At 47.8% G+C, this 15,262-nt stretch overlaps 1 protein-coding gene across 1 annotated transcript; it reads left to right on the top strand.

The window, feature by feature from the left end:
• Positions 1-1,185: 1,185 nt before the first annotated feature.
• On the top strand, positions 1,186-15,058 carry EMP1 (epithelial membrane protein 1). The gene is made up of 5 exons (XM_010223277.2): positions 1,186-1,649; positions 12,183-12,300; positions 13,561-13,663; positions 13,771-13,911; positions 14,427-15,058. Exons 2-5 carry the CDS (start codon positions 12,223-12,225, stop codon positions 14,585-14,587), a joined length of 483 nt encoding a protein of 160 aa, XP_010221579.1. The 5' UTR covers positions 1,186-1,649; positions 12,183-12,222; the 3' UTR covers positions 14,588-15,058.
• The last annotated feature ends 204 nt before the right edge of the window (positions 15,059-15,262 follow it).

Here is a 15,262-nt window from a genome sequence, read left to right as displayed (position 1 = left end):
ACAGATCTGGGGCAAAGAGGATGCTCTGCCACAGCTGAACTCTGCTCCACAGAGACCTTCTTCACAACTTTGCACTCCAGCATTTCATGCTGAGCTGAGCATCCTTCGCTCCAATAAATTGTGCTGGGGAGTGGGGAAGGACAGATGGGCTGTGCAGCATAATGCAAATGCCAGCTCATTCTGCAGGCCAAGCAAATATATTTTCCTTTCCCTGGATGTCTTATTGACAGATATCACCAAAACCAAAAAGCTCATTCTAACCCATAGGCATTATACTCTATCCTTGGAGAACAAAATCCTGTCTTTATTTGCCATCAGTGGCAAAATTCCCACAGGACTATCTAGGCATGGTGTCTCTGGCTACCATACCTATGTCATCTTTTCTGCTGTTGCATCCACCGCTCCATTTTCAGCTAAGATCAGCCTAGGACCAAACGCATATCAGTAAAACCACAGAGAAGGAATAATATGAAAAAGAGCAATGTTTTTTAATCTGTGCAGACTTCAAAGAGCAGCAGCTTTCTCTTTTGAATAAAAGCAATGTCAAGTCCTCCTCATTAAAGAAGAAAAGGCCTTAACCTAGTATTTTGTTAGTATCTGCTCATCTATTCCTAGGCCTCTGCAAAGTCAGGCTTAATTCCTTACAGCAGCAGATCACCAACTCGATCACAGCATAGATCTCACTTTAACCCAGATGATCTTTCACAAACTTCTTCCCCTCCACACCCACATCTCAGGCACGTCTTTGCTCAATCTTGCCTGTAACATCCACGAGACAGCTACACCAGTGACTTCTCTGCAAATGTAAAATATCTATTTTTAGAAGGCTTTAAATTGACAAGAAATGCTGACCTCAGAGAACCCTGAATCACAGCCTCCCTATTTCATCTGCCCTGCCTGCAAAGCGCAATGCTCTATGGAAGCAAACCACCACCATCTGGCTAACAAGTTGCTCCAGAGCTTCCCCAGGCCATAACTGCACTTTGAGCACCTCTCTTCTTTGGTACTTTCCCCAAAGTCTTCTCCATGCCTATCCCACAGGTCAGATTTGCATTCTCTCGCACTCTCAACGCTGGCAATTTCTCTCTCCTCAAGAGCAGCAGAGTAGTGGGGCTGTGGTGACTCACCCAGCTTCCCCATGCCCCTTACCAACCGTTTGTTTGTTTGTTTGAGTGAATTGTATTGTTGGAGCCTCGTTGCCACGTGTGTAACTATACATTTTTTTTTATGGCAACCAGAAGTTCAGTTTTATAAACAGATGCTGTTGTGGGCCTCTATTACTCAGCTGGATCAGCGTCAGTCTTTTTTTCCAGGCTGCGGTCTCTTGTGCAGCACACTGAGTCAGACACAACCCTACACAGATTTCTTTGAATCGCTGGTTTCCTCCCTGCCTCTTGACTCCGTGCCAACAGAGCAGGGCGTAGCTTCATTTTTTTTTCCCCCCCCTTCTCTCTCTCTCTTTAAAGGCAGACTGATTCATAGTAACTCCTTTAAAACAGAGCGTAAGGGACACCACCCTTGCACACCACCGGAGGAAACTTAAGCAAGAGTCACTCCCCTTCACTACAGCTCTGCACTGCCGGACAGCAGCGCTGCAGCCCAGCGTGCTCCCGCTTCCAGAGGCGCCAGCACCGGCCCCAGCCCACACGGTAAGAACTTCTCCTGAAAATCCTTAGCGACTTCACTCGCTGGTGGCTCATCCTCTAAACCAGAAGCTCCAGCCTGCTTTTCTCCCTTGCTCTGCCTGCTCTCTACAACTCTGCGTTTGCGCATGCTATGGACTGCACCTTATCCTTTCAGCTTTTACTTTGAAATCCAGCTGCATCGCAAGGCAAATACAGCCAGGCGCGACGGTTGCAATCACAGAGCACCGGCTCCTGCAATGTTATTCCTGCCTCCAAGGCATGTACAGCCAGGACAAAGGCACTGAAAGCCCTACCTGAGCCAGCTGTGGTGCAGGAATTGCCACACTCTTTTTGAACAGCATAATTTATGAACATGGGAAAACGTCTCACTGAAATCAGGGCTGCAGGTTCAGCACTCCTGGCTTTTGCCTCGTGTTTTTCTGCACATCTGTGTTTTTATTCCCCCTCTATCAGCAGTTAGCCAAGCTCTAATTTCAAACACCAGTGATCATTCCAAGAGAAGTCCGAACAGTGAACAACCCTAGAGGTGCAGGCTCTGGGAGAGGAGCACAACAGCGAGGAGCTCGCTCTTCTCTTTGCGCTGGGGCTTCAGCTCCTGAGCCTGGAGACAAGCCCCAGTTCTCACTTCACCAATGGCACACAATCCATAAAAACGTATGCAGTGCTTTCCTTGGCAGCACAGAGCCTGGAGCAGGGAGCTCTGAGAGGCAGTTAGGGAGAGGGTGGAATTGCTGAGAGCACCACGGGCTGCATCACTGTGGGGGAAGCTCCATTGGAAAGTGTAGCACCGCACACACCACTATTTTTCTCTATTCTGCCTTTTTCCATGCAATCTCACCCCTTCCTTCCCCTTTTTTCACCAGTTCTCTTAACTTCATCTGTCTGCTTATAGTCTTCATCCTGCGGTCAAATCTCTGAACTATTTTTGAGGTGTGAGAAAGGGAGTGGATCAAAGCAACTTCATTGGCACTAGGTTTTGGTTCCTGTTGCAGAAACCCAGCCCTCGCCCGCACAGTTTTATCCAAAAGAGACTGAAGAAGTACTGAGCTCAGTCCAGCTGGGGATCCCTGGGCTCGGGTTGGTGCTGTGGACAGTGCTATAGAAATGGCTGAAAAGCTGAACTGATCTTATTTTGCGGCAGTAGGATGGGCTTCCCGACTGCTTGAGATCCCTTCTGGCCCTACAGCTTGTGGCTCAGTCATGTCGAGGTTCCTCCTGCCTGAGAAACAGATGTGTCAGTGGAAGGAAGCTGGCTGGGGCACTGAGTGTTTCCAGGCTCGTTAGCAATAGTTCTGGGTAGAACACATTTTAGGAAGCTGTCTCTTACCATGATTAATAACAAAATCAGTCTCTAAAAAAAAAAAATTTGTAGCCAAGAGCAACTTTCTCTCAAAAGCTTTGAATTCCTCAAGGCACCTCTGAGAGCAACTTTGCCCAGGGACTGCCCACTTGACATTTCAGGATGGAGTGGGATTCTTTTCTGAGTAAACATATAAGAGGGATATGGGCATAAAAAAATGCAAAAACCTGGAGCCTGTTAACTATTGTTCCTATGATAACAGGGTTTCAAGTAATCTGAATGGCTCCACTGCCTCCCCCACCCTGCTCCCCTCACACCATTGTCAAACCTAGGGACAGCATGGGCTTAACGGCAGCTTATTTCCAGCCCCAACACTGGAGATCAGCATATGAGAAGCATCAAAACGGCAGTGCCTAGAAGCACCCCCTGAAAGACAGCTCCTTTAGGCACGGCTTGGCACGTGCACATCAGCAGGCTCCAAGGGAAAGCTCTCCCATGGCTATGACTAACCATGGGAACGCTCGTCCGGGCGAGCCGGGCATCCCTGCAGCACGTGCCAGCCCGTGCCATCCCAGGGCAGGCATCTGAGCGGGATGGAGCCATGCCCAGGGAAACACCACGGGACAAAGGACAGCGTTTAACTGGGAAAGACCCAGTTCAAGGGTGGGCCTCTCAAGAGTTGCAGCGTTGCTAGTGTTCCCCGCTACCCTGCTGAGGTCACAGAGTGCTGGGCTTGGAAAACCAGCCCTGCTGGCCTAGCTGGTGGTCTTTCTGTCAGCGCAATGCATGCAGGACTGGCTGTTTGCTAGCCTGGGGTGGAGCAGAGGTTGCGTTTTGAAAGAGCTCGGGGCGATGTGCTGATAACAGCCAGCATTGTTCGGCAAAAGACCCGTCTTGGGGGCCTAGCTTGTAATGAAGCAGGAGGGGATTTGCTGCAATTTCTCTGTTCATGAGCCCCTAGGCTGCAAGGCTGGCCCATGGCACTCGGCCTGTACTTGCTCGAGTTTCCTGAGAACAGAAATGGCAGGAATGTGCAGGAGGTACAGCCTGCTTCCTTAGTTGTGCCTTCTCCCACTCTGCTTCCTAAGTCCCATCAGACATGGATCACAGAGCAAACACCCTGTTCCACAGCACATTTTCCCTGCCACCCGAGTCCTCTTTGGCTGCGGATGGGTGCTCTCTTGGCCACATGCTGCACCTGTTGGCAAACTGTGTTGGACCTGACTATTGCTGGATTGGTATTTGCCCTCCGACCCTCAAATGCCCCACTAGGCAAAAAGCATCACGGCTAGACTCCTTAGCTCTCAAAGGGCTCCTATCACTCTACCCGTCAGTAGGGAGGTACCAGGACTGCAACCCAGTTCAGTTCAGTGTAGCTGCTGGGTGCAGCACTTGTTTCTTTTCTTCCCTTCTGTTCTGATGCAAAAGTCTACTGAAAACTGGCCAAAAGATGAGATTTCTCTACCATTCCTTCAAGACAGGGAGAATCTGGAGCCCACAGGAGCTCTTTTACCCCTTCACGGGGAGAATGAGGAAGCGGGTTTCCTATCTCCACAGAGAGATGGATTCTTTGTACTTCACTAGTGTCTTCTTACAAGTGTGAACTCTTGCTGATACAAGACAGGACAGACCAAAAAGGAAGCTCCTTTTTGGTCCATTCTCCATGGCTCTGCTCATTTGACAACGCTTGCTAGGACTGATAAGTAACTGATAGCTAACCCATGCTGGCCATGAATAAATGTGCCTAACCACCTCAGCTCAGCACGAATGTGACTGCGCTGATCCTCTGTGAGAGCCAGCTCACAGCCAGGCATCCCACAGCATGACAAAGGCTCCAGCAGCAATTCACCCTATAAACTTACCAGTGGGAAAGCGAGTGACGCTTTTCTTATACCGCTTTCTGCTGTAACACTCCCAGAGAGGGTAGCAAAGAAGCACATCTGGAGGCTGCACTCCGGAGCACAATTTTTGCAAAACCTGCCAGAAGTCTTTTACAAAGTACCTCCCGAGTCCAAACAGCTGGACAATGCACAAAGCAAGTTCTGGCCAAATCTGTCAAATCTCCCCCTGAACTGTTTGCAGCAGGGCAAAGAGTATCAGCAAGCTGCTCTTTCAGTAACACCGAATTGTGACCATGCCTTGTCATGGTATGAACAGGCTAGGCCATCTGAACTCCCAAAACCACCTTTCCCAAGCGACAGGTTTCCAAGCTCATGGTTAAGATTTATCCCCTTTCCTTCACGAAAACCAGCAGGCAGGAGGAGATGCCCACAGTGAGAGCCCAATGATCCTAGGTTAGGTCACCCCCAGCCACAAAGCGCAATGTAGTGAGTTGTGAGTATCAGTGTGGCTGCAGGCTGGTGAGCAATGACTCACATCCAGGGCTTAGTTATCGCTATGTGAGGCCACCTGGCAATACGTTCAGATTAGAGGAAATCCGGAGCAAGGGCCTTTGCTGCCCCTTTGCTCTTGCGGGGCAGAGTTTGCTCAAGTAGCAAAGTTGTAAAAGCAGCTGCCACGATCCGGTCCAGTGTCCACATTCCTCTCGTTCCTGAGCGACACCTCCCCGGTGGCCTGAACAAACCTCTGGAAAAGACAGGATGAGCAACGGGAGCAAGAGAAGAGAGCGGAAAACCCCCCGTGCTCGGTGCAGGGGGGCCAGGGCGTTGGCGCGGGCGGCGGCAGGACGAGGCCCCTTGCGGAAGGGAGGCCGGGCCGCCGTGCGGCTCCCGCCTGCCTCCTAGCCAGCCTCCGCAAACTGCAGGCGGCACGGAGGGAGCTGCACACGCAGCCTGACATCTTGTACAGGCCATTTCTGCATACAACGTGAGCTGTAGGAACCCTTGTTTTGCATGGTTCTGCCAGCCCATACTAGTCACAGCTGTAAGCAGCGCTTCCAAAGCCAGATAGGGCATTTTACTACCTGACTGCCCGTATCCTGCCCTGCAAAGACCACAGACCTACTCCAGGCTGCACAGCATCCTCTTGCTTTTTCTTTATACATAGGAATTAATCTTCTACCCATGTCCCCACTATCACTCCTGCACTGTGGGTTGAAAGAAGGAACGATCAAACAATTTTGCTATTTGATCCTGCTCAGTCTTTCTCAAGCTGGTTGCAGGGGGACGCCCTCAAAGCACAATGATCCAAAACATCAGACCCTTCATATGCCTGAATCATGGTGGCCTCAGGTAGCGTGGCATACATGATACTGGCAAGTTGGCAAGTTTTCCAGTCTCTGGGGAAAGGGAGGCTATCAGATGAGGAGTCATTTCTTTTTCACAATCATCCTCAACTGAAAAAAATAAAAGAGGAAGATCATTAGAAAATTGTCTACGAAAACCAGAGATTTGCAAATGCAGCTAAAACTACAGCAAATGGGGATTCCACGGACCTTCCACCTCTGTCTAAAGGCTACTGGAAGGGAAAAAAAGATGCCCAGCAGAAAAAATACAAGAATTTTTGCTGACACCACAGTGTAATGTTGACTTTCCTGCCAGAGATGTCAGATGGTCATGACGTGGGCACTGACAGTGTCATACACAAATAAATACATGCACCCAGAAAGGAATCATAAGCTTGGAAACACATACAAACACAGAAACCACAAACAACATAGGGGGAGCCATGCCAGCTGCAGGTGCACACCCTACACACTCCACCTCATCCCAGCATCTTTTCAGAACCACTGCAAGTCTCAGGAGCTCTCAGCCTTTCTCTGTGTCTAAGCAATCCATCCAGGAAGCTAGAATACAAAGCTTAGGGGGCGAGGGTGCTCTGTAGGTGCAGAGGGACACTTCTGTGCCTCCTGCCAGCTTTGAGCCCTCCTTTCCCATCCTCTCTCTCCTACTCTCTGTTCATCAGTCCTGGTCCTTCTCTGGTGCTCCAAGTGCACAGAGTGACAGTGCTTTCCTCCAGCAGTGGCTGTTGGCTGCCTGCCAGACCCCAGGCAGCTGTCTCTTCCCTTTCCTACTATCAAGCAAGCTTTGGAGTTTGTGTTGATGTTGTCACACGGCTGAGTGCTCCAGGGTGGTTTCTTCCTGAGAAAATGCCAATTTCTCAGTGTTTGCCCTAGGAGCTCTGACATTTCCACACTCTCAGATGAATCATGAGCCTAAGAGCTGGAAAACCCTTGTGTGTCATCTTTTCTGACTCCCTCTTGTGTCTTGCAGCAAGAGGAGGTACATTCCTAAGGGTGCATTCTTGGGGGCTTTGTCTGGCCCCATAAGAAATGATTCATATGCTGAGCTTTACCACTGTCTTGGGAAGGCAATTCCCCCGATCCCTTGGAGAGCGTACCACCCAAAATGCTTCTGAAGAACCAGACAAAACCTTCCATTTGCATAGGCCTATTTTCTTATTTTGAGTTGTAGTCTCCTGGGATAATCTGCACTTCCCTTCATGTTCATACTCATCTGCTACTTGTACAGCTTTGCTGCGTCCTATCTGGTCAGCGCAGGTAGCACCCATGCATGTGCAAAATTCTCTTAACTTGTTGCCGTAAATCAGAGGCTCCAAAGGTCACTGTGTGCTCACACATACCTTCTGCCTAACCCTTTTCTCAGACACGTGAAATCTCTTTCCAGAGTTACCTCCTCATGCACATTTCTATTAAAAGCATCTGACCTGTAAACTGAGGCAGGCCAGCGTGTCAAACCAAGTTTTCAACAGTAGTGCTGGCACAGAGTGGTATACTCATACTCTGATTTCAGCTGGATGTGAAGCAAGAAGCAGAGAAAAGTGGAAAACACCAAGACCATTTCCTTTGGTTGCTTAAAGTTCTCATGAGCCTTTTGATACCAATGTGAGGGCTCTAAAATCACTGTGCCACCAGAATGGCACAGAGATTTTACCCTCCGCGCAGCCTGCCAAATGAACCTGGGCTTGATGAAAACCCACACTCACTCCACATAGCAAGGCATGCAATTGCTGTGGAACCAAGATGGAGTTAAGGCTTAAGATCACTCAGAGGCAGATCTACAAACTCTGCAGAAGTTTTTACCCCATCCTGAGATTTCCCACACCGATCACAGCAGCATTCCTATTTTTAGGTTGTCTTTGCTCTGCAGAATGCACCAGTGATATGGCTGGTAGTGTATCATCATTGTGTCATCTCAAATAGCATCAAATCATTTTTCTTTTCTATCCCTTCCTCACTAATTTCCCCCTTCCTTTCACAGTCGCCTTGGCTCTGTTTTGAACCATCAGGATTCCTGTACCTGGGCAGTGTGTGACTCTTTGCTCTGGCTTTTCTAGGAAGCCAGAAAAGAGGATGGAAGGCCACCACCAAACACAGAAACATCTTATACACTTCCCCTCTATTCCTTCTACTGCAATGCACCTTCTGCCATAAGCAGGGACCACGACCTAATCTGGCTTGTCCTCCTGAGTAACCCGCTCCCTGTATTTGAGGAACCATATCACAGGCCTTTGTTATATCTCCAAGTGGCACTTTGCATTCCACCTTGATGCTATGCTAAGCAGTAATACAAGGACAAGGACTCACTTCTCCAGACTGTTCTCCAGATACAGGCATCCAAAACACTTAACTAGATAGAGAGCCTACACAGAGGACTGTATTTTGTCCGCATGGGAGGACTTATTTTAGTGGACAATGCTTGCTTGCTTGAACTTGAAATGGAGTGCAGCAAAGCCGTGTGTTGTTTCCCAGTATGTGCATTCTCACCATGGATAAAGAAATAGTCTCTACCCAGAGTCTGAGTCTGTGTTGAAAACTGCCACAACTGTGATTCATGACTACTCTTGGTGGGGCCTGTCATTTCTCCACATTATTCAGTCCAGAGACAGGAAACTCAGTCCATTTTCATCAGTGCATAGATCTTCTCTCTCCTAAGTCACCCAGGCTGATCAACAGGTGCATGACTTGGGCCCTTTTGTCCCCACCAGCCTGTCCTACCTTGGTAGTTTTTCTACTCGTAAGTCTCAATCCTGTTTTCCTTTGTGTGGCCTGGGTCTCTCATCAGAAAGATGTATCAGGAGGCTCACTGCAGGATTCATTGCCGAGTTGCTTGACTGGTTCTTGAGAAGCAGCTCTAGAAAGGACAGATTGTCCTGAACGCTTGCAGGGTTAAATAATTGTAGTTTTCAGAGCTTTAGGGTGAGTCAGTGGAAAAAACTGGCAGCTCCAGGAAGGCTAAGACTGACTCATAGTCCAAGAAGAGCCTGAGGATCTCCAAATCCAGCTACAGTTAGGTAGGGCAATGGAAGAAGAGGCATTTGCATGCAATTGTGTCCTGTTGCTTCAGCAATGTGACCCCACCCTGTAGCGGAGAAAGATGTCTCACAGTTAACAAATGGAAAGAATATCCTGTCAGTCACCGCAACTCTGCCAGCTTCTGTTTAACGGGAGGAGAAGTCCGTGCAGAGATAGCAATGACTCTTTTTTCAATGCCTTTCACCCACTGCTTCATCAGAATTGTTCTCCACTATTTTATTTAAAAAGCAAGGAGAGATGAAGGAAGGGGAAAGTGAATGAAAAGACAGGGAGGCCTGTGCTTTAACTCACAAAGAACTCAAACTAAGCTGCAAATCTGTATTCCCTGGGGAGTTTGCATTTGATATCATGTGTATTTAGGGAGAGGTGCTGACGTTCTCAGGAAGTGGGTACACTGAAAGCACCTGAACTAACAGCGCTTTCAAACAGTGCAAGAACTGGACAGAAAGAGCAAGGGAAAAAAAAAGTGCTTTTTTTTTTTTTTACACTGTGCTGGTCAAAGTTCTTTTATTCTTTACATTGAAAGGTAACATTTTCCCTTATTTTCTTTTCTGAAGGCAAACAGAAGATGCATTTAAAAGTGACTGTTCTAATTCTTTATGGCGTCACGGAAGTAGGCTGTTAGTCTTTCAAGTGCAGGGCTTTTTTGAAGGTCAAAAATAATAGGCAAAAAGCCTGCTAGAATTCTCTTTTAAAGAGATCTGGAAAAAATTTTCCATCCAGGAAAGGATGAAAGTTCAGCTACTGTGTGCAAAGGCACAGGCAGTCAATTCTGCCACAATACCTACCAATATACTATACCAGCAATAGTAATCCTTACAGCTCGTGTAAGAGACAAAGTAATCTGAAACAAAGATGACTGGTAGTTAAAGGGATGGGAGGAATTGAGTCAGAATCTGTTCAAGGAACCTGCTATTCATGCATAATTTAGTCATGGTAACAGCAACAGCTTCTCAATTTAAGGTACAGTGGCACAGTGCAGGTATCTAGATCAGATGCCATCCAGGATTTTCAAATTCTGGTTGCTTTTGTAATCAGGGGAAAGAAGGAGGTCGATGCTTTTGTCAGATGTGTTTAGGAGGCAGTCTCGGCATAGCTCTGAGAGCCTGTCTTTCAGCACTGATGAACACCCAAATGGCTCTCACTACAGTCAGAGAAGATCTTCTAAAAAGTCTGCACTTCCTTCCAGATCATCACTGAGGGAGGCACGTGCTCCAGTTCCTGTGACCAGAGAAGATGCCATCAGTCTTTAGCCAGTTAGGAAAATCAAGCCCTAGATTATGAAGCATTTACTAGGACATACCAAAGCAGACAAGAAAGCCAGGCCCATCTTCAGCAAGCCAGGGCTACCCAGCTCTAGAGAGATTTTCCAAGCAAAGGAAACCTTATGTTTGCCAAGTTCTTGCTGAAGAGATGGGATAAAACACCAAGTCCAATCTGTGTTTTAAAGAATATTCTTGCTTGGCAGGGGAGGAAGCGACCTAACAAAACTGTTTCTCTGGCCTCCAGAGCTCTAGGAATTTCACTTGCTTATTAGCTAATATGAATTTAGACAAAGAACCACTGACAGAGAAGCCTGCCTAACCCCTGATGTTTGGGAAGTAAGTATCCAGAGTGGGGAAAAGAACAGCTGCAGCACTTTACAAGAATATACCCCCATACATGGCCACAATGAGAGGAAAGAAAGGGAGTGGAGAAGGTGGAGTCAGTGAGTAAGAGGAAAACCATTTATGGAACTTCACAAAGCTTTCTGTCACAGGCTGCATGAAAGACATCATAAAATGTATTTGTGCTGTCCCATGACAATGTAACCACACCCTGTACAAAAGGTGACAGCATCAAACTTCATCTGAGTCACCTAGACCAAAATAACTTGACAGCCAACATTAATCAAACATTTGATACTGCTCTTCAGTTCTACTGAAATTAGAGGAAAAGAGAGGGGAAAGCAGCATTGTCAACTATCTAGGAAGCAGTCCTTTCACTGGCCGCACAGCGGACCTAGATTTTTTTTCTGTCTTATTTCTGTGATTCCATTGCCCAGACACTTGTAAATGCCTGGAAGGAGGGAAAAAAAAAAAGTTTCTCTCACTTTGCTTGAAGTGCTTGCACTCACTCTCACAGTTCAGACTTTGTTCCTTTTAGTTCATAGTTTCAAGGAAGAGAAGGAGAGCCCAACGACCTTTATGAACAGTGTTGTAAGGGCTATGCAAAATACATTCCCCTCCCCTCATATGCCTTGTCTTTGCAATCACATGCTCATCAACGATTGGGAATCTTACAAAAAGTAAAGGCATGCAAGGCACAGAGGTAAAAAAAAGAGAGAGAGAGAAAAGAATAAAAAAGATACAAGAAGAAAGAGAAAAGAATTTGCATTACAAGAGAATCTTATTGCAGCATTAAAGTGATCTGACTGCCTCGAGCTTTAAAAGGGAAGCAGAGGCAGTTTCCATTACAAATCTTAGCAATCAATCATCTTCCTCTACCTCAGAACACCTCAGTGGCTTTTCTGTTCTGGTTATTCTCTTCGTCACGTAACGGAGCAGGCCACTGTGTCCGCTCTCCATCACTATACAGTGTCTGATTTACCCATGAAACAAGCATTCCTTAACTCCACCACCCCACTAATGTCCCAGACCAGCTGGAGAAAGGAAAAGGAGAATAGAGGGAGAGAATCTTGCCTGACCCCTGTGAATCCTGTGGGCAAACAACTCAGTTTCCTGGAGGGTAGGCCTGGAGTATGTCATTTTCTCTTTACATAACCACACACCAATTTAAGCAACCTATGTATATACTCAGGCTATTTTTAAAATGTCCCCAAGCTAACTACCCCTGTTCTACATCTCATCCCAGACTGGTTCCTTTACCTCCACGCTTTTTTTAACCATTTGAGCAATTCTCCCACATATTTTGACAAAGGCTTTCATGTAAATAAAGCTTACAGTAATGCTATTCTTCAGTGCAGCCCTTACCTTCTCTGTCTTTCCTTCTTCCCCTCCAGAACTCCCTGCCTCTGTGACACCACCAAGGAAGGACCCAAGATGTTGGTGCTACTGGCTGGTATCTTCGTGGTCCACATTGCCACTGTCATCATGCTCTTCGTCTCCACCATTGCCAATGTAAGTAGTGGCTACCTTAAATGAGACAGCGAGCTGTGTAGTTTTCCATAGCAATAGCCCTTTCTACCATGGGCAGACAGACCTGCTGTTAGATGATCCTAGCTACAGCCTAGGAACAGACAAAGATTAAATAAAAAGTAGTGAGTCAAAGGCATGCTCACAGAGCAGAGAGGTGCAGAATTCAAGAGGACTCAGCTGTACCGACCGAATCCAGGCTGCCTCCCTGACAGCACAGGAGCCTCTGCTCAGACAATTTGGTTTAGGGCTTCAGCCTCAGGAGTCCACCTGAGCGCTCCTTGCTCCAGACAGAGATGAGCACACAAGATTAGCACATGATAGTTTGGAGCTGATATTTATCACTCCATCTGGCAGTCTGTTATATAATTATATGGTTTCCCATGCCTGTCTGCTTTTGTGATAATAGTTCGCTTGCAGGAGCTGTTCAGGCAGCCACGAATACAGCTCTTAACATTACACCTTCCCGTGACATACGAGAACCTTGCAGCCAAAACTGAGGGGACAGTGAGGAACGGCCGCTACCCAAGAGGCCCAAAGGACCGGGGGCACAAGCGCTCGTCCCGTGCACCAGCAGCACCCCTTGGCCACCCCTGGCACCGCCTTGGGGGCGCCACCCGCGTGGCTGCCCTGCCTGGGCTCCCCGGGCGGCCGTGGGGAGCCCGGGTGTCACCCCGCAGCGATGGGGCCCGCAACCAGAGCGCCGTGAGGAGCACGAGGAGGGCGCGGGCGCCATTCCGGCCGCGCCGCCGTGCCCGGGCGGAGGGGGACCCCTGGCGGCAGCGAGGGCCCCCTGGCTGCAGGGAAGGTGGCCGGGGACCGGCTCTGTGCCCCTCGGCCAGTTGCCTCTGGGCCCTCCCCTCCTCGCCACAGACGAGGGCGCTGGGGTGCCCTCCTGCCCTGCGTTCATTGCTTGCCTCTTCCCCTGAGTCCTGCTGCCCGTCTCACCACAGGAAGGGGAGAGGATAGTTGGAGCAATGTTCACTGTATTACGGGAACAGATTTCCTCTCTGTTTTGTCTGGGCAAATGAAACACTGCTCGTCTTTCCAAACCTTCCGTCATCTCCCGCCCACTTCGGATGTTCGTCTGTCGCTGACACATCCTGATTTTTCTGCTGTCCCTCTTGCGGCACTTCAGCCGCCGCTGTTCCCCGTGTGGGTTGATCTGACAGGAGGCCAGGGAGATCCTGGCCAGCAGACCAAAGAAGCCCCCTGCCATGGCATAACAGTTTTATCCTCTTTCAGGTCTGGATGGTGGGTTATTCTGACACAGTAAAAGCCTCTTCAGGACTGTGGCTACTGTGTAACAGGAGCTGCAGGCAACTGGTGGTGTCCTCCAGTGATGATGGTAGGCTACATTTTCATTTTCACGGTGGTGATGATTTGCAGGACATGGGTATGCAATGCCAACGTTGAGGCCTGACCCTCTCTACTCTGTTCTTTCTATGTTCATAGCATCCCTCAAGGCAGTACAAGCTTTTATGATCCTCTCAATCATCTTCTCTGTCATCGCACTTGTCATATTCGTTGTCCAGCTGTTCACCCTAGAGAAAGGCAAACGATTCTACATCACTGGAGCCGTCATGCTGGTTTGCTGTAAGTATGGACCCCTTGTGATGGCTCTGCATGCCTCCCAATGCCCCTGTGAGCACAAGTAGTGGCACGTGTCAGCTACACATGGCTATGAAGGGGAGGTCATCAGTCAGCTGAAAGCTTCTAGGGGCCCAATTTTTTTGATAGAGCATTGAGGAACTGGAAAGAGATCTTTCTTATTTAATTCAAATAATGAAAATATTTTCAGATCTTCTTTATAAAACCCCATAGCATTCAACACATGGCATCAAAATGTCTGCAGACAGTGTTATTGGTTCCCTCATAACAAAGGTTTATTCCCCATGGCATTCACTAAACGAGTCCCAAGTGTCTTCTGTCTTCATGTCTCCAAGAGAAATCCTCCAAAAATAAAACTAATGGGCAGCAGACCATCTCTCAGGTGGCACAATATGCGCATTATGCTCTCAAGGGGTGCCAGTATTTCTTACGTCCTGCAGCAATGCTGGTTTCTGTGTGTTTGCCAACCCTTTTTTTCTTTCCTGCCTTCTTTCCTGCAGGGCTGTGCATTCTGATTGGAGCCTCCATTTACACAGCTCGGTTCGCAAAGATGAGTGGGTTCCAAGAAGTTCACCACGGCTACTGCTTCATATTGGCCTGGATCTGCTTTTGCTTCAGTTTCATCATTAGCATACTCTACCTTGTTCTTAGGAAAAAATAAGGCTGATGGGAGTGCAGGGGAGAGGGTTGGCTACAGGGGACAGGGAATAATTGCTCTGCTGAGAGAGTTGCTGGGCCTATCGAAAAACCGGAAACAGCCACCATCACAACCACTGCCACCACCACAGAAAAATAACTAACAGACCAAAAATCCGCTCAGAAACATATTCACCAACCTGAGGGAGAAGCAGCTGTGATTGATCACTTATTCCTGGGGCTGTTGGGCCAGAAATCTGCAAGTGACCCAGACAGCTGTTCTGCTTTTCTGCAAACATCGTACCTTTACAAACTGTCAAGCTCAGCAATGATGACTGAAGGGTACCACGAAAATGAGGGCTCCATGTTTTTCCCTTCTTAGTGCCCTTCCCACTTATCTCTTGGTGTGCCTTGTGGGTTGGGCAGCAAGGCTTACAACCCTTTTCTTGTCCATTGAAAAAAATGGGATGGGCCTTTTGTTACATTTTTTTTAAAATATATACATATATATATATATGCATATATATGAAAGTTAAAGGCATTAAATTGAGAAACAGCCCAAAAGAAATCAGCTGAAACTGATGTTAAAAATATTGGAAATAAGGCAGAAAATTTTTGCTGTTCTGTTTTCTATTTGACATTCTCATGGTTGAATCAGATATAGGTAGGATGAACAAACTTAGAGGCATGGAAAAGACAG

The sequence above is a fragment of the Tinamus guttatus genome, unplaced genomic scaffold, assembly GCF_059628265.1.
Source record: "Tinamus guttatus ecotype Peru unplaced genomic scaffold, ASM5962826v1 Tinamus_guttatus_pri_ptg000472l, whole genome shotgun sequence".
Lineage (NCBI taxonomy): Eukaryota > Metazoa > Chordata > Aves > Tinamiformes > Tinamidae > Tinamus > Tinamus guttatus.
This window is presented reverse-complemented; position numbering and strand designations above follow the sequence as displayed.

Coding starts and splice junctions, on each gene's coding strand:
- EMP1 (XM_010223277.2), top strand. CDS start 12,223: ATGTTGGTGCTACTGGCTGGTATCTTCGTGGTCCACATTGCCACTGTC. Junction 12,301..13,560: donor TCGTCTCCACCATTGCCAAT/GTAAGTAGTGGC, acceptor ATCCTCTTTCAG/GTCTGGATGGTGGGTTATTC. Junction 13,912..14,426: donor AGCCGTCATGCTGGTTTGCT/GTAAGTATGGAC, acceptor TCTTTCCTGCAG/GGCTGTGCATTCTGATTGGA.